The sequence below is a fragment of the Ciona intestinalis genome, chromosome 4, assembly GCF_000224145.3.
Source record: "Ciona intestinalis chromosome 4, KH, whole genome shotgun sequence".
Lineage (NCBI taxonomy): Eukaryota > Metazoa > Chordata > Ascidiacea > Phlebobranchia > Cionidae > Ciona > Ciona intestinalis.
The window spans coordinates 1,727,740-1,738,984 of NC_020169.2; the positions used below are offsets into that span (position 1 = coordinate 1,727,740).

The 11,245-nt window shown below is 37.2% G+C and overlaps 1 protein-coding gene across 3 annotated transcripts in view; it reads left to right on the forward strand.

Annotated features, from left to right (window-relative positions):
* The first annotated feature begins 466 nt into the window (after positions 1–466).
* The window catches only part of LOC100181277 (fatty acid synthase), an 11,455-nt gene continuing 676 nt past the window's right edge, over positions 467–11,245 (forward strand). The window contains exons 1-36 of one of the 3 annotated variants that reach the window (XM_026834159.1): positions 467–1,058; positions 1,289–1,441; positions 1,552–1,725; positions 1,898–2,105; positions 2,212–2,345; positions 2,464–2,554; positions 2,614–2,831; positions 2,918–3,118; positions 3,175–3,360; positions 3,432–3,619; positions 3,885–4,074; positions 4,215–4,447; positions 4,504–4,725; positions 4,919–5,204; positions 5,259–5,450; positions 5,507–5,746; positions 5,803–5,986; positions 6,125–6,459; positions 6,524–6,715; positions 6,820–7,002; positions 7,086–7,258; positions 7,326–7,493; positions 7,552–7,664; positions 7,736–7,868; positions 7,928–8,105; positions 8,175–8,325; positions 8,385–8,680; positions 8,758–8,880; positions 8,940–9,096; positions 9,154–9,258; positions 9,318–9,439; positions 9,502–9,742; positions 9,807–9,990; positions 10,259–10,399; positions 10,469–11,041; positions 11,097–11,245. In XM_026834159.1, coding sequence (XP_026689960.1) covers positions 932–1,058; positions 1,289–1,441; positions 1,552–1,725; positions 1,898–2,105; positions 2,212–2,345; positions 2,464–2,554; positions 2,614–2,831; positions 2,918–3,118; positions 3,175–3,360; positions 3,432–3,619; positions 3,885–4,074; positions 4,215–4,447; positions 4,504–4,725; positions 4,919–5,204; positions 5,259–5,450; positions 5,507–5,746; positions 5,803–5,986; positions 6,125–6,459; positions 6,524–6,715; positions 6,820–7,002; positions 7,086–7,258; positions 7,326–7,493; positions 7,552–7,664; positions 7,736–7,868; positions 7,928–8,105; positions 8,175–8,325; positions 8,385–8,680; positions 8,758–8,880; positions 8,940–9,096; positions 9,154–9,258; positions 9,318–9,439; positions 9,502–9,742; positions 9,807–9,990; positions 10,259–10,399; positions 10,469–11,041; positions 11,097–11,245 — 6,944 coding nt within the window. In that variant the 5' untranslated portion in view covers positions 467–931. Of the gene's footprint in view, positions 1,059–1,288; positions 1,442–1,551; positions 1,726–1,897; positions 2,106–2,211; positions 2,346–2,463; positions 2,555–2,613; positions 2,832–2,917; positions 3,119–3,174; positions 3,361–3,431; positions 3,620–3,884; positions 4,075–4,214; positions 4,448–4,503; positions 4,726–4,918; positions 5,205–5,258; positions 5,451–5,506; positions 5,747–5,802; positions 5,987–6,124; positions 6,460–6,523; positions 6,716–6,819; positions 7,003–7,085; positions 7,259–7,325; positions 7,494–7,551; positions 7,665–7,735; positions 7,869–7,927; positions 8,106–8,174; positions 8,326–8,384; positions 8,681–8,757; positions 8,881–8,939; positions 9,097–9,153; positions 9,259–9,317; positions 9,440–9,501; positions 9,743–9,806; positions 10,069–10,258; positions 10,400–10,468; positions 11,042–11,096 lie in introns of all 3 variants that reach the window. The other 2 variants (XM_018811726.2, XM_026834160.1) reach the window with 2 other exon arrangements.

An 11,245-nucleotide genomic window follows, 5' to 3' on the forward strand; every position in this document is an offset into this window, starting at 1 on the left:
TTTAGATGTTTTAAGATGTTAAAATAATTTCATTTGAAAATTTCACGTTTTCCAATTAAGAGCTATGCTGCGCCAATATCTGCGCACAACCATAAACCATCTGCTGTGACTTCGCCAAAAAATATAAGTGATGATAACTTGAAAACGGCACCATTTTAAACGGAAAAAATAAATTAAATCAACTGAATATGACTTCCTCTATACCAATCATAAAATTTGACTTTAGTTTCCTCTGAGGCAATGTTTTTGTAAGTCTTTAATTAGGTTAAAAATACCGACCGGAATTGTTAGTTTTTTAACAACGCAGCTGAGACATAGCCTACATTTGACAATGTAAGTTTTTATTATGCATGTTTATCAAGGTTAGTTTTACATTTACACGAGAAACTTATTGGAGTAGATTATTGCAGGACACGGACACTTAATCATGTTTATAGGTAAAAAAATCTGCAACTGTCTATAACATGATTTATTTTTTCTGTGAAAAAAGGAAGTGTTTGTCTGTAACTCGTCATGAATCGTGAGCGCATCTACGCAGTGCTTATGTAACGCTATGCGCGGGAAAATAGTGACTATATAAAGGTCAGTTTTTAACCAGCGGATGAGACAGACATATGTGATGTGATCTACTGACCTTTCTGCATGCTTCTGCGTAACGCCCAAAACGAATGTCGACAGATACTGTTAGGCCAACTGAGACCCCTAAGCGCAGTTTATATTATAGTAGAGTGGGGAAAGAAGGGACGCTTTGTCGGATGAGACTTTTTTTAAGCGTACAGTATTATTTCGTGTTATTTACGTGTATTTTCCAATGATAGATTCACTGTACAATATTATACTTGCTTTACCTAATTGTTATATGTATAATATATTGAGCTGAATATTTTTTTATAAACAACATTATAAGCTACAGTTGGTCACATCTAACAATATGGAAAGTATTGTGATTAGCGGTATTTCGGGAAGATTTCCGGAATCGGAAAACGTGGAGGAGTTTTGGACAAATCTTCTAAATAAAGTTGATCTCGTTACAGAAGATGACCGCCGCTGGAAACCAGGTAAAACAATTCCGAACAATTCTATATTATAAAAGGTCTCGGTGTAGTGCTTTTTAAACGCAATGATGCGTTAAAAGTCGAAAAATATGAGACGAAACCGCACTGGTTTGCTTTTAGTCTGCGCCTAACGCGCTGTTACTATTAATCGCTCTACTTGACGTCTTCAGAGCAACAATAAAAAAATGAGTCTCGAATAAGAGGAATGTTTCACATAAAGGCCTTTTCACTAGGTTTATGGGGTCTACCAAAGAGAAATGGAAAATTAAAAAACCTCGAAAAGTTCGACGCATCTTTCTTTGAAATCCACCCAAAGCAAGCAAATAACATGGATTCACAACTTCGAATGCTACTTGAAGTCGTGTACGAAGCTGTGACAGATGCTGGTAAACAGTTTTGTTGCTTCTTTTAATGGCTGTAAAAATATAAGTTTTACGCTTCACAAGCCATTCTGTCTCTTTAAAAATGTATTCAATTTAGCTTTGCTTATGCGCAGGCGTAAACCCAAGTTCCATTGCGGGTTCCAACACGGGAGTATGGGTTGGAAACAGCAGCTCAGAAGTACGGGAGGCATTGACAAAAGATCCAGATACGACGGAAGGATACGTAATGACCGGGTGCTTTAGCTCGATGATGGCGAATCGAATCAGTTACTTTTTCGACGTTAAAGGTGACTAAAAGTTACACTTAAAGTCGGATTTTATTTTACTTTTTACGACCATCCATCTGCTAATAAACAAAAAAATATGTTTTTTTTACCATATTGTAACTATTGTATAGCGATCTCCCCACCCTACTATATACGTGAAGAATCGTTTATGTTGACGTTTCAATTTATAAAGGCACAAGCGTTTCAATGGATACAGCATGTTCGTCAAGCACACTTGCACTGCAAAATGCATTCGTCGCAATAAGAGATGGCTATTGTGATGCTGCAATTGTTGGCGGCACCAACGTGATTCATAAGCCACATGGGTCGCTTATGTGTCAGCAATTTAATATGTTATCGTCCGACGGATCCTGCAAGTCGTTCGATTCATCAGCAAACGGGTAGGTAGTTATCGGATGAGTAATTGGCTGATTGTATATACTGTATAGGATGAGTGATTGTACACGTATGTCGCCTTCATCGTTTTTTTGTTTGTTTATGTTTAAGTTACGTGAGATCAGAAGCAGTTGTAGCCGTTTATTTACAAAGAAAATCTATGGCTGTCCGAAGCTATTGCGAAATTCTTAACGCCCGGACCAATTCAAACGGAAAAACAACAGAGGGTATCACATATCCTTCAGGTACTAAAACCACTTATTGTTTTTGAATTTTGTCACTCCTAAAAACATGAAATCTGGCATTAAACAACACACCGCTGCGTGGATTATCACACAAGTTTATTTAAACTTTAAACTAAAGGCATTCAGCAAGCTCGCTTACTCGAAGACACCTACAGCGAATGCGGCGCTGATCCATGCGCTGTTGATTACGTGGAAGCACACGGAACTGGAACAAGGTATGGTTTTGCAAATATAAAACTTGATTCACTGTAACATTAACATTTTGCAAAACAAAGGCTGGTGATCCGCAAGAGCTTAACGCCATTGATCAAGTAATGTGCAAAGAAGGAAGAAAACAACCGCTGCTGGTAGGCTCAGTCAAATCAAATATGGGTCACAGTGAATCCGCTAGTGGTTTATGCGGAGTGGTCAAGTGTGCAGTGGCAATGCAGATGGGGGTTATGCCCTCAAATCTGCACTTTAAGCAGCCGAATCCGGAAATTAAAGGTAATATTAATAATATAAAACACCCTTACTAAAAATACATTTAAACTGCTTGCTTGACGTTCTATTTGTCACGTATGCACGCACAGGGCTATTGGAAAACCGCCTAAGGGTCGTCACGGAAAACACAAAACTACCGAAAACTATCATGGTTGGTGTTAACTCGTTTGGGTTCGGCGGTACCAACGTACATGTTATTCTTCGATCCAGTGAACATGATAAGCCCGCAAATGAAATAAAACAACCGACCATCGCTTTGCTCACTGGTCGAACCGAAAATGGCATAAAAGGTTTGTTTTTGTCAATAATTTTAGATTCATTGGTGGACACGTTTACTTATTTCCAGAGAAACTTGAATACTTTAGCAACTGCCCAATCTCCCGATTTTCAATGACCAACAAACTGGCAGAGGTTGCGACATCAAAACACCCATATCGCGGATTTATTATAAAGAAAGGAGAAAACGACACAGAGCCTATAGCTAACTTTGAAAAAGCAAAACCACGCAGAGATATTTGGTTTATATGCACAGGTAAACATTGAATTTTGATGTAAAATGTAAGAGATATAGAATAGATGCACATAATATTACAACACACACAGGTATGGGAAGCCAGTGGAATGGCATGGGAAGACATCTGCTGCAGATTCCCGTATTTGCGAAATCTATTGATGCTTGTACTGATGCGTTAAAAGATTACAACTTTAACGTTAAGGAATTGATAATTGGGTCTAACTCCACAACCTACGACAATCTTGTCAATTCTGTCGTAGGACTGGTGGCAGTTCAGGTGTGATAACTCGTAACCGCAACATATAGTGGGGTGGGGGAAGATGGGACACCTTTAGCACAAAATATATAAATATCCTGGTCGTGTTTTAAACAATTAACAACGGTCTATGAAAGTCGCCAGGACAAGGTTTTATAATTCTTTGAATGTTCTTGTTTACTACCAAAATGTACGAGAAAATAGAATATAAAGGTGTCCCACCTTCCCCCCACCCTACTATAACAAAATTGTTAAGTTATTAAAATAATTGTAAACTTATTCATAGATTGGTCTGATCGATTTACTGAGGTCCATAGGAATAAGGCAATCAGGAGTAATCGGACACTCCGTGGGAGAACTTGCATGCAGCTATGCTGACGGGTGCTTAACGTTGGAACAAACAATACAAATAGCGTATCTTCGAGGGGTGTGTATCATAGAGGCAAAACTTCCTGTTGGAGCTATGGCGGCAGTCGGTAAACAAAGATTTAATAAAGAGATTCATTTTTACGGCAATGTTTACTTATAACCACAAACGACCCGTGTAGCCTGTAGAAGGGTCTATGAAAATGTTTAAGATAACAAAAAAGTTCATTAAAAATGCACACCGATGCAGGTCTAACTTGGGAAGATTGTGAAAAATTGTGCGAAGGAGGAGAAGTGGCGCCGGCTTGTCACAATTCAAACAACTCTGTGACCCTAACCGGACCGAAAGATGCTATCACAACTATTGTGGAAAAATTACAAAAAGAAAAGGTTTTTGCGAGGATGGTCAACACAAGTGACATTGCCTTTCATTCTAAGGACATGCAGTTGGTGTATCCAAGATTTTTAAACGAGATCAGAAAGGTAAACTTTTAGCTGTGAAATCAGCGCATGATTTGATCTTTTAAAACCATTATCAGATTATCAAAGAGCCAAAGAAACGTTCCAAAAACTGGATTTCAACCTCTATAAAAAAATTTACTGCATCATATTCTCATGAAGAAAATGATATCGAAACTTTGAGCTGTTCGGCAGAATACCATGCCAATAACCTACGAAATGTTGTTCGATTCCATGAAGGCGTACAAAAGATGCCTAGTGATGTCATTGTTATTGAAATAGCACCACATGCTTTGATGCAGGTAGTTTTATCTTTATAACCTGACTTACCTCTAGGCAAAATAAGGTCACATAGTTCAGGATGTATAGGATGAAACAAATTTAAAAAACGGTGACACCTGTTATCAAGTCGGTAAAATCATTTTTCAAATATAGTTGAGTATATATAGAGAGAAAATACATATTGATAGCTATATAATTTGGAGCATTTTATAGCCGGTACTGAAGAAGTCTCTCCCATTAAATTGTGATAGAGTGGTTCTGGCTGACCGCAAAGAAGAAAATGGAATTCAGACTTTGTTAAAAGGTCTTGGCAAACTTCATTGTCTTTGTGTTGATATAAACCTTGAAGGGATTTTACCAAGAAGACCACTCCCAACCCCGAAAGAGCTGCTACAGTTTCCAAACGACTGGGACCACGCGGAATCGTGGTATGTTCCCGGACCAGAAGCGTATTTTGCTCAGCAAGTGGACAACCAGTTGGAATCGCATCACATACTTGGTACCTTATAAGTATTTACACAACACAAAGCAGGTATAACAAATTTTATTTTAGACTTCTCAAGTGACTCAGAAAATAGTTACCTCAGTGGACATGTCATAGATGGACGCGCGATTCTTCCAGCAGCCCTTTATATACAATTGGCCTGGAAATCGTTCGCAAAATACCATCAAGTCGACATGGCTGGTTTTCCCGTTCAGTTTAATAAAGTAAAAATACAAAGAGCAACTACACTCCCAGTTTCTGGTATGGTTTTTCAATAACTTTTTAAACGCGTTTTAGATATTGGTGTTTTGTTTTAGGTAAAATCGAATTTGTCGTAAACCTTATTCCAACTGACAACAGTTTTCAAGTGTCTGAAAACGGTAATATAGTTTGCCTTGGTAAACTACAGAAGTTTGAAGGATCTATTGAAACGTTCCAAAAAGTGCAGGAAAATTGTGAGAAAATTTTAACACAAAAAGAAATATACAGAAAAATGCGGCTCTCCGGTTATCAGTACAAAGGGAAATTTCAAGCAATACGTTCGGCCACACAAAATGGTAATCTATAAATCAGTGAATATAGTTGTTTTCTAATCGTTTGTTTCTTATTACAGGTCAATATGCTGAAATACCCTTTGATGGTAATTACGTAACGTTTTTGGACGGAATGTTTCAATTGGAGTTGGTGGAAACTCCAAGACAAGAGTTAAAACTTCCAATTAGCATTGGAGGAATAAAAATTGTACCACAAACATTGGAGTCCGGATCTGACGAAATAGTCATACCTGTAATGAAGAGGTCGGTTTGCTAAATATTGATGTCTGTTGTTCAATTTTATAAAATATATGAGCTTATCTTAACTCGGAAAGGAAATACGTTTGTTTGCTTGAATTTCTGTAACCTCACCATGAAATTAATATACGAAAATATTTTTAGGAACTTTAAGAAAGTGGTTTCTTCCGGTTGTTGTGAAGTAAGCGAAATTGAGACCGTCGTCGCAACACGGCGAGGGCAAACTGAACAACCACTGCTGAAAAAGTACACATTCGTACCCAATATCGAAACGGAAGTTGCTGAACAGGATGATGTGGTTCAATTGTACGCAAAAGTTCTGGAAGAATACATCAATAAATTTTTCACTTCAAGTCCCTCACCTTCAAAGACAACAAACAACAACGGGCTTGGAAAAAACTTCGACTTTTACGATTTTGAACGATCAGTAGCGAACGTCCATTTGCTGCGAATGGTAATTAATCTGGCTCAGAATAATGGTGAGTCCAATCATATATTGCGTAAAGTTTCCACTAAAACTAAGTTTGTTTTTTTTAACTGCAGTTCTTTTGAGAAACAAATCCAAGGAAGAAATGGTTAAAGAACACATTTCTGATCTTGTGTTTGATCCTCTGTTAAATTATTGCGTCTCCAATACAAACTGCATGGCAACAACGCTAGATGTATTTCTAGAAAATGCAGACAACTACGTGAGAGTAGCAGAGATACCGAATACATATTTTGGTAATCACCAAGGTATGAATTGTTAAAGTAAACCAACGCAGATTCTTTAGCGATTCGTACTGTGATGAACAAAATCATTACGGTCATCAATTTTGTTTATGAACCTTATAATCCAGTGCACCACCTCCGTGAAATAATAACGCAACACCTGGATTCTGATACAACCATTGAGTATGACTATAGTCCGTTGGGCTTTCAAGAAGGAGAATTGTCATCTTGGGACTCTTGGTCACATTTCAAACCACCACCAAGCCTTATGAATTTAGATCTGATTGTCACCCACAGGTTGTTTCAACAAGGTAATAACAACGCTTAAGCTCGGAGAAGTGTTAAAGGTGACATCTTTTTGGTGTTTGCTGTTAATTTGATCTTTACTTGTTAGGTGAAAAGGCGGCCAAACAGGTGTTACAGAACGCAATTGCCTGTGTCTCGGCAAACAAAGGCTTCATACTTCTACACGAAATCACCCAGCAAACGCTTGCGCAAAACATGTGGAAAAATATGTGCACATCCATTGATAACACGATGGTCATGAAATATGTTCCTATTGAACAGGTATTGTGATAAAATAACTACAGAAGGTAGTGTCATAGAGCTAGTACAAAATATAATTTTTGAACAGATAAAAAAGAGTTTGAAGGACTTAAACCTTGAAATAATTGTACACAAATCGGACGAAAAATTAGGCAGCCATCTCTTGCTGTGCAGAAGTCAAATTGCATTACGTGATAATCGCATTGGAATAACAGTGGATCATTCCAACGGATTCTCTTGGGTCGAGGAACTACAGGTAATTGTTTATACATGGAAAATATAAAAATGTAACTTGCTTTTAATTTATTTTAAAGGAAAGTGTAGCAAATGATGCGGAAGAAATATGGCTGATTGGGAAAAAAACGAATAGCGGTTTGGCAGGCTTAATGAAATGTTTACGAAAAGAGCCCGGCAGTAAGCAAATCAGGTAAACCTAATTGCTTAAAAAAACTAAGAAACAAGAATAAACTTGTTTATGTGATTTTAATTTTAATATAGGTGCTTGATTTATGATGGTGATAATCTTCCAATTTCAATGGACGAAATTATAAAGAGGAATCTTACATTTAATGTGTTTGAAAGTGGCCAATTGGGGACATTTAGACATACGAACATTGAACGACAAACACAGGTATACAATTTTTCTGTACCACTACAAAGATATTTTCGTTACTGGTTTGGTCTTTTCAGGTGAAAGTGAACCGAGCCTGGGTAAAACAAACTGTTCAAGCTGATATTTCAACGTTGAAGTGGATTACAATGCAAGAAACATCCAGTGAACCTTTAGAATGTGCTGTTGCTTACGCGTCCTTGAGTAATAAAGATGTTGTAATGGCATCAGGCAAACTTCAAGAAGATACATTGGCCGGTAAAACGGACTCTTACAAATTTGAAAAGTTTCGATAAGAAGGATAAATAAAACTGTTTGTGATTGCAGATAATCCCGAATGGTTTGATATGTTTTTCGGCACGGGATTTAGTGGTTTTAACGAAAAAAATGAAAAGGTGATGGGTATAGTTCAAACTGGAGGATTGGCAACCCATGTACAAATTGAAACTACCTACCTTTGGAAAGTTCCTGATCAATGGTATAAATGTGCGCGTAACTATGCAATGAAAATAAAACTAAAACTATTATTCGCTACAGGAGTTTATGTGATGCCGCAACTGTGCCGTATGCTTATTGCATTGCGTTTTACGCAATTGTGGAAAAGGGTAGGATACGGAAAGGTGAAAGAGTACTCATTACAGATGGAGAGAGCGCATTTGCAGAAGCTGCAATAGGCATTGCAGTTGGAGCAGAATGTGATATCACCGTTACAGTATCGTCGGAAGAAACCAAAGCATACTTGAAAGAAAGGTTTATGGGCGTACCAAACCTCAAAATCAATGATTCGAAGACAGCTTCGTTGGATTACCTGATGACCAAAACAAATGGGAGAGGTGTGATTAAAACGTTTTAGAGAAACTTGGTACATTAAAAATGATATATTAATCCTTTTTAAAATGTATTTCCACAGGAATGGACTTGGTTTTGACAAACACAACTTCAACAATCCGTCAGAACGCTTTTCGGTCAATTTCAAAATACGGAAGAATTATAGAGATAGAAAACTATGAAACAAGTTCGGATGTCAAATCAGGTGAACTGTTTTACTGCAAAAAATATTCAGTCATTTAAAACATTCCAAATATTTTAAAGGCTCAATGCATTTTCGGGCAACCGCTTCTTACTGCAGTGTTACGCCGGAATGCCTCTTTGATGATGCCATGCTTGATCGTGAGCAATTAACAAACTTCCTAAGAGACGGTATCAACACTGGCATTGTTAAACCTATACGAAGAACTATATTTTCAAAGTATTGCAACAACTTTATACACGTTATTCAAATGTAAAGCATATTCTATATCATAAGGTACCAAATTCAAGATGCCCTTCGCCAGTTGACAAAAGAACAAGACGGCAGAGTTACTTTGATAAAAGTTAAAGACACGGATAGTGAGATAGATGTCGTAAATAGGTGATCATTTTTTTGGAATTGTATCGGGGTTCAATATATAACACCAACAGCACTTTCAGAACAACGTTTGATTCAAAATTAACGTATGTCATTACTGGAGGACTTGGTGGGTTTGGATTAGAACTTTGCAACTGGATGGTAGAAAGAGGAGCAAGACATGTTTTGCTAACCACAAGATCAGGTATCACAGAAACTTGCCTATGCAGTACAATGGTGAAAATGATATATATTTTTTCATTAAAGGAGCAAACACTGCATATCAACAACTATACATCCGCAAGTGGAAATCAGAAGACGTAAAGGTCATCATAAGCACCGCTGATGTAAGCACAGCAGATGGGGCAAAAGAAATTTTAACTCATAATGTGGGTGGTATTTTTCATCTGGCCATGGTTCTAAAAGATGCACTGTTCATGAACCAGTCACCAGAATCTTTTAGTGAAGTTTGTCGCGTAAAGTGCGACGGGGTACAAAATTTAGACAGGTAGGAAAGGTTACTCAATTTTATACAAGTAATGCGAATGTATTATGTTTATTAAATTTCACAGGTATTCACGAGAATTATGTCCAAACTTAGAACACTTTGTAGTGTTCTCATCAGTTTCAAGTGCTAGAGGCAATGTGGGACAAACCAACTATGGTTATGCAAACTCGTTTATGGAAAGGATTTGTGAAATGAGAGAGCGTGATGGGTTTCCAGCATTAGCGATTCAGTGGGGAGCAATTGGTGATGTAGGTATTGCTGCTGAAATTATTGGTGATCAAAAAGTTGGTGGTTCCCTTCCACAATCCATGCAATCATCTCTAAAGGTATATTTACATATGGGGGAGAATGTACCAAATAGGACAATTGTTAATATTGTTCTATAACTTCTGTTGACTTTTGCCCATCCCGCGAGGATAAATAATTGGAATTCATTTATTTGATTATAATATTAGATAGACAATTAAGACAAATATTAATTTCAGATTTCAAACCAATTAAAATCTTGTGTTTTAGACACTGGATGTCTTTCTTTCACAATGCAAACATGTGACCGTCCTTAGTATCGTGGTTGCACCAAAAGATACCTCGCTTTTAGTAAAAAAGGACTCAAAAATAACAATGCCGCAAGCTGTAGCAAATTTGATGGGAATAAAGGTAGGTATAGGAAAGTTCATTATATGATTTGTGGATGTTATTACTTTTATAAATGTTTTTTTGTTATAGGATTACAAAATGGAGAAACAAAATGTACATATTGCCAACATGGGTATGGATTCATTAATGGCTGTGGAAATAAGTCAGATGTTAGAGAGAAATTATGGCTTTAAATTAACTGGAAATGACGTACAGCAGATGACATTTGAAAAATTGGAAAAGCTCTCTGCTAATGGCGGAAACAAAAATTATGTTAGAAACGACACAGAACAAGATCTCTTTGTGACGGTACACCCAGAAGCACTCATAAAATTGAATGATTCCAACGATGTAAAAACCATGCCTTGGTTCTTTGTTCACCCCATTGGTGGATCAAGTCTGGTTTTCAAAGATATTACAAAACACCTTATAGGAAATGGTTTTGGTCTTAATTTTACAGAGAAGGCACCATTAACCACAATAGAGGAGTTGGCTTCACATTATTTGGAAGTAGTTGGGAAACAGCAAAGCTACAATTTAGTTGGTTATTCATTTGGAGCTTGTGTTGCTTTTGAAATGGCAATGCAATTGTCAAAGAAAAAGGAAACTATAAACCTTGTGTTGATAGACGGTTCACATTCATTCATTGCAGACAGTATTCAGGTAATAGGGATATACCGAACGAAAAATCATCAATATTATTCAGTTATTTTATTAGAGTTTTGTGGATTTAATGGGAGATGAAGATGCAAAGACGGTGGAAGAACTTCAAGAAGAAATCCCGAATGTAAAACAGTATAAAGCAAAGTTGCACAACTACACAAGGCTTCAGTTCGAAAGGGCTTCACTGACATATGAAAACATCCC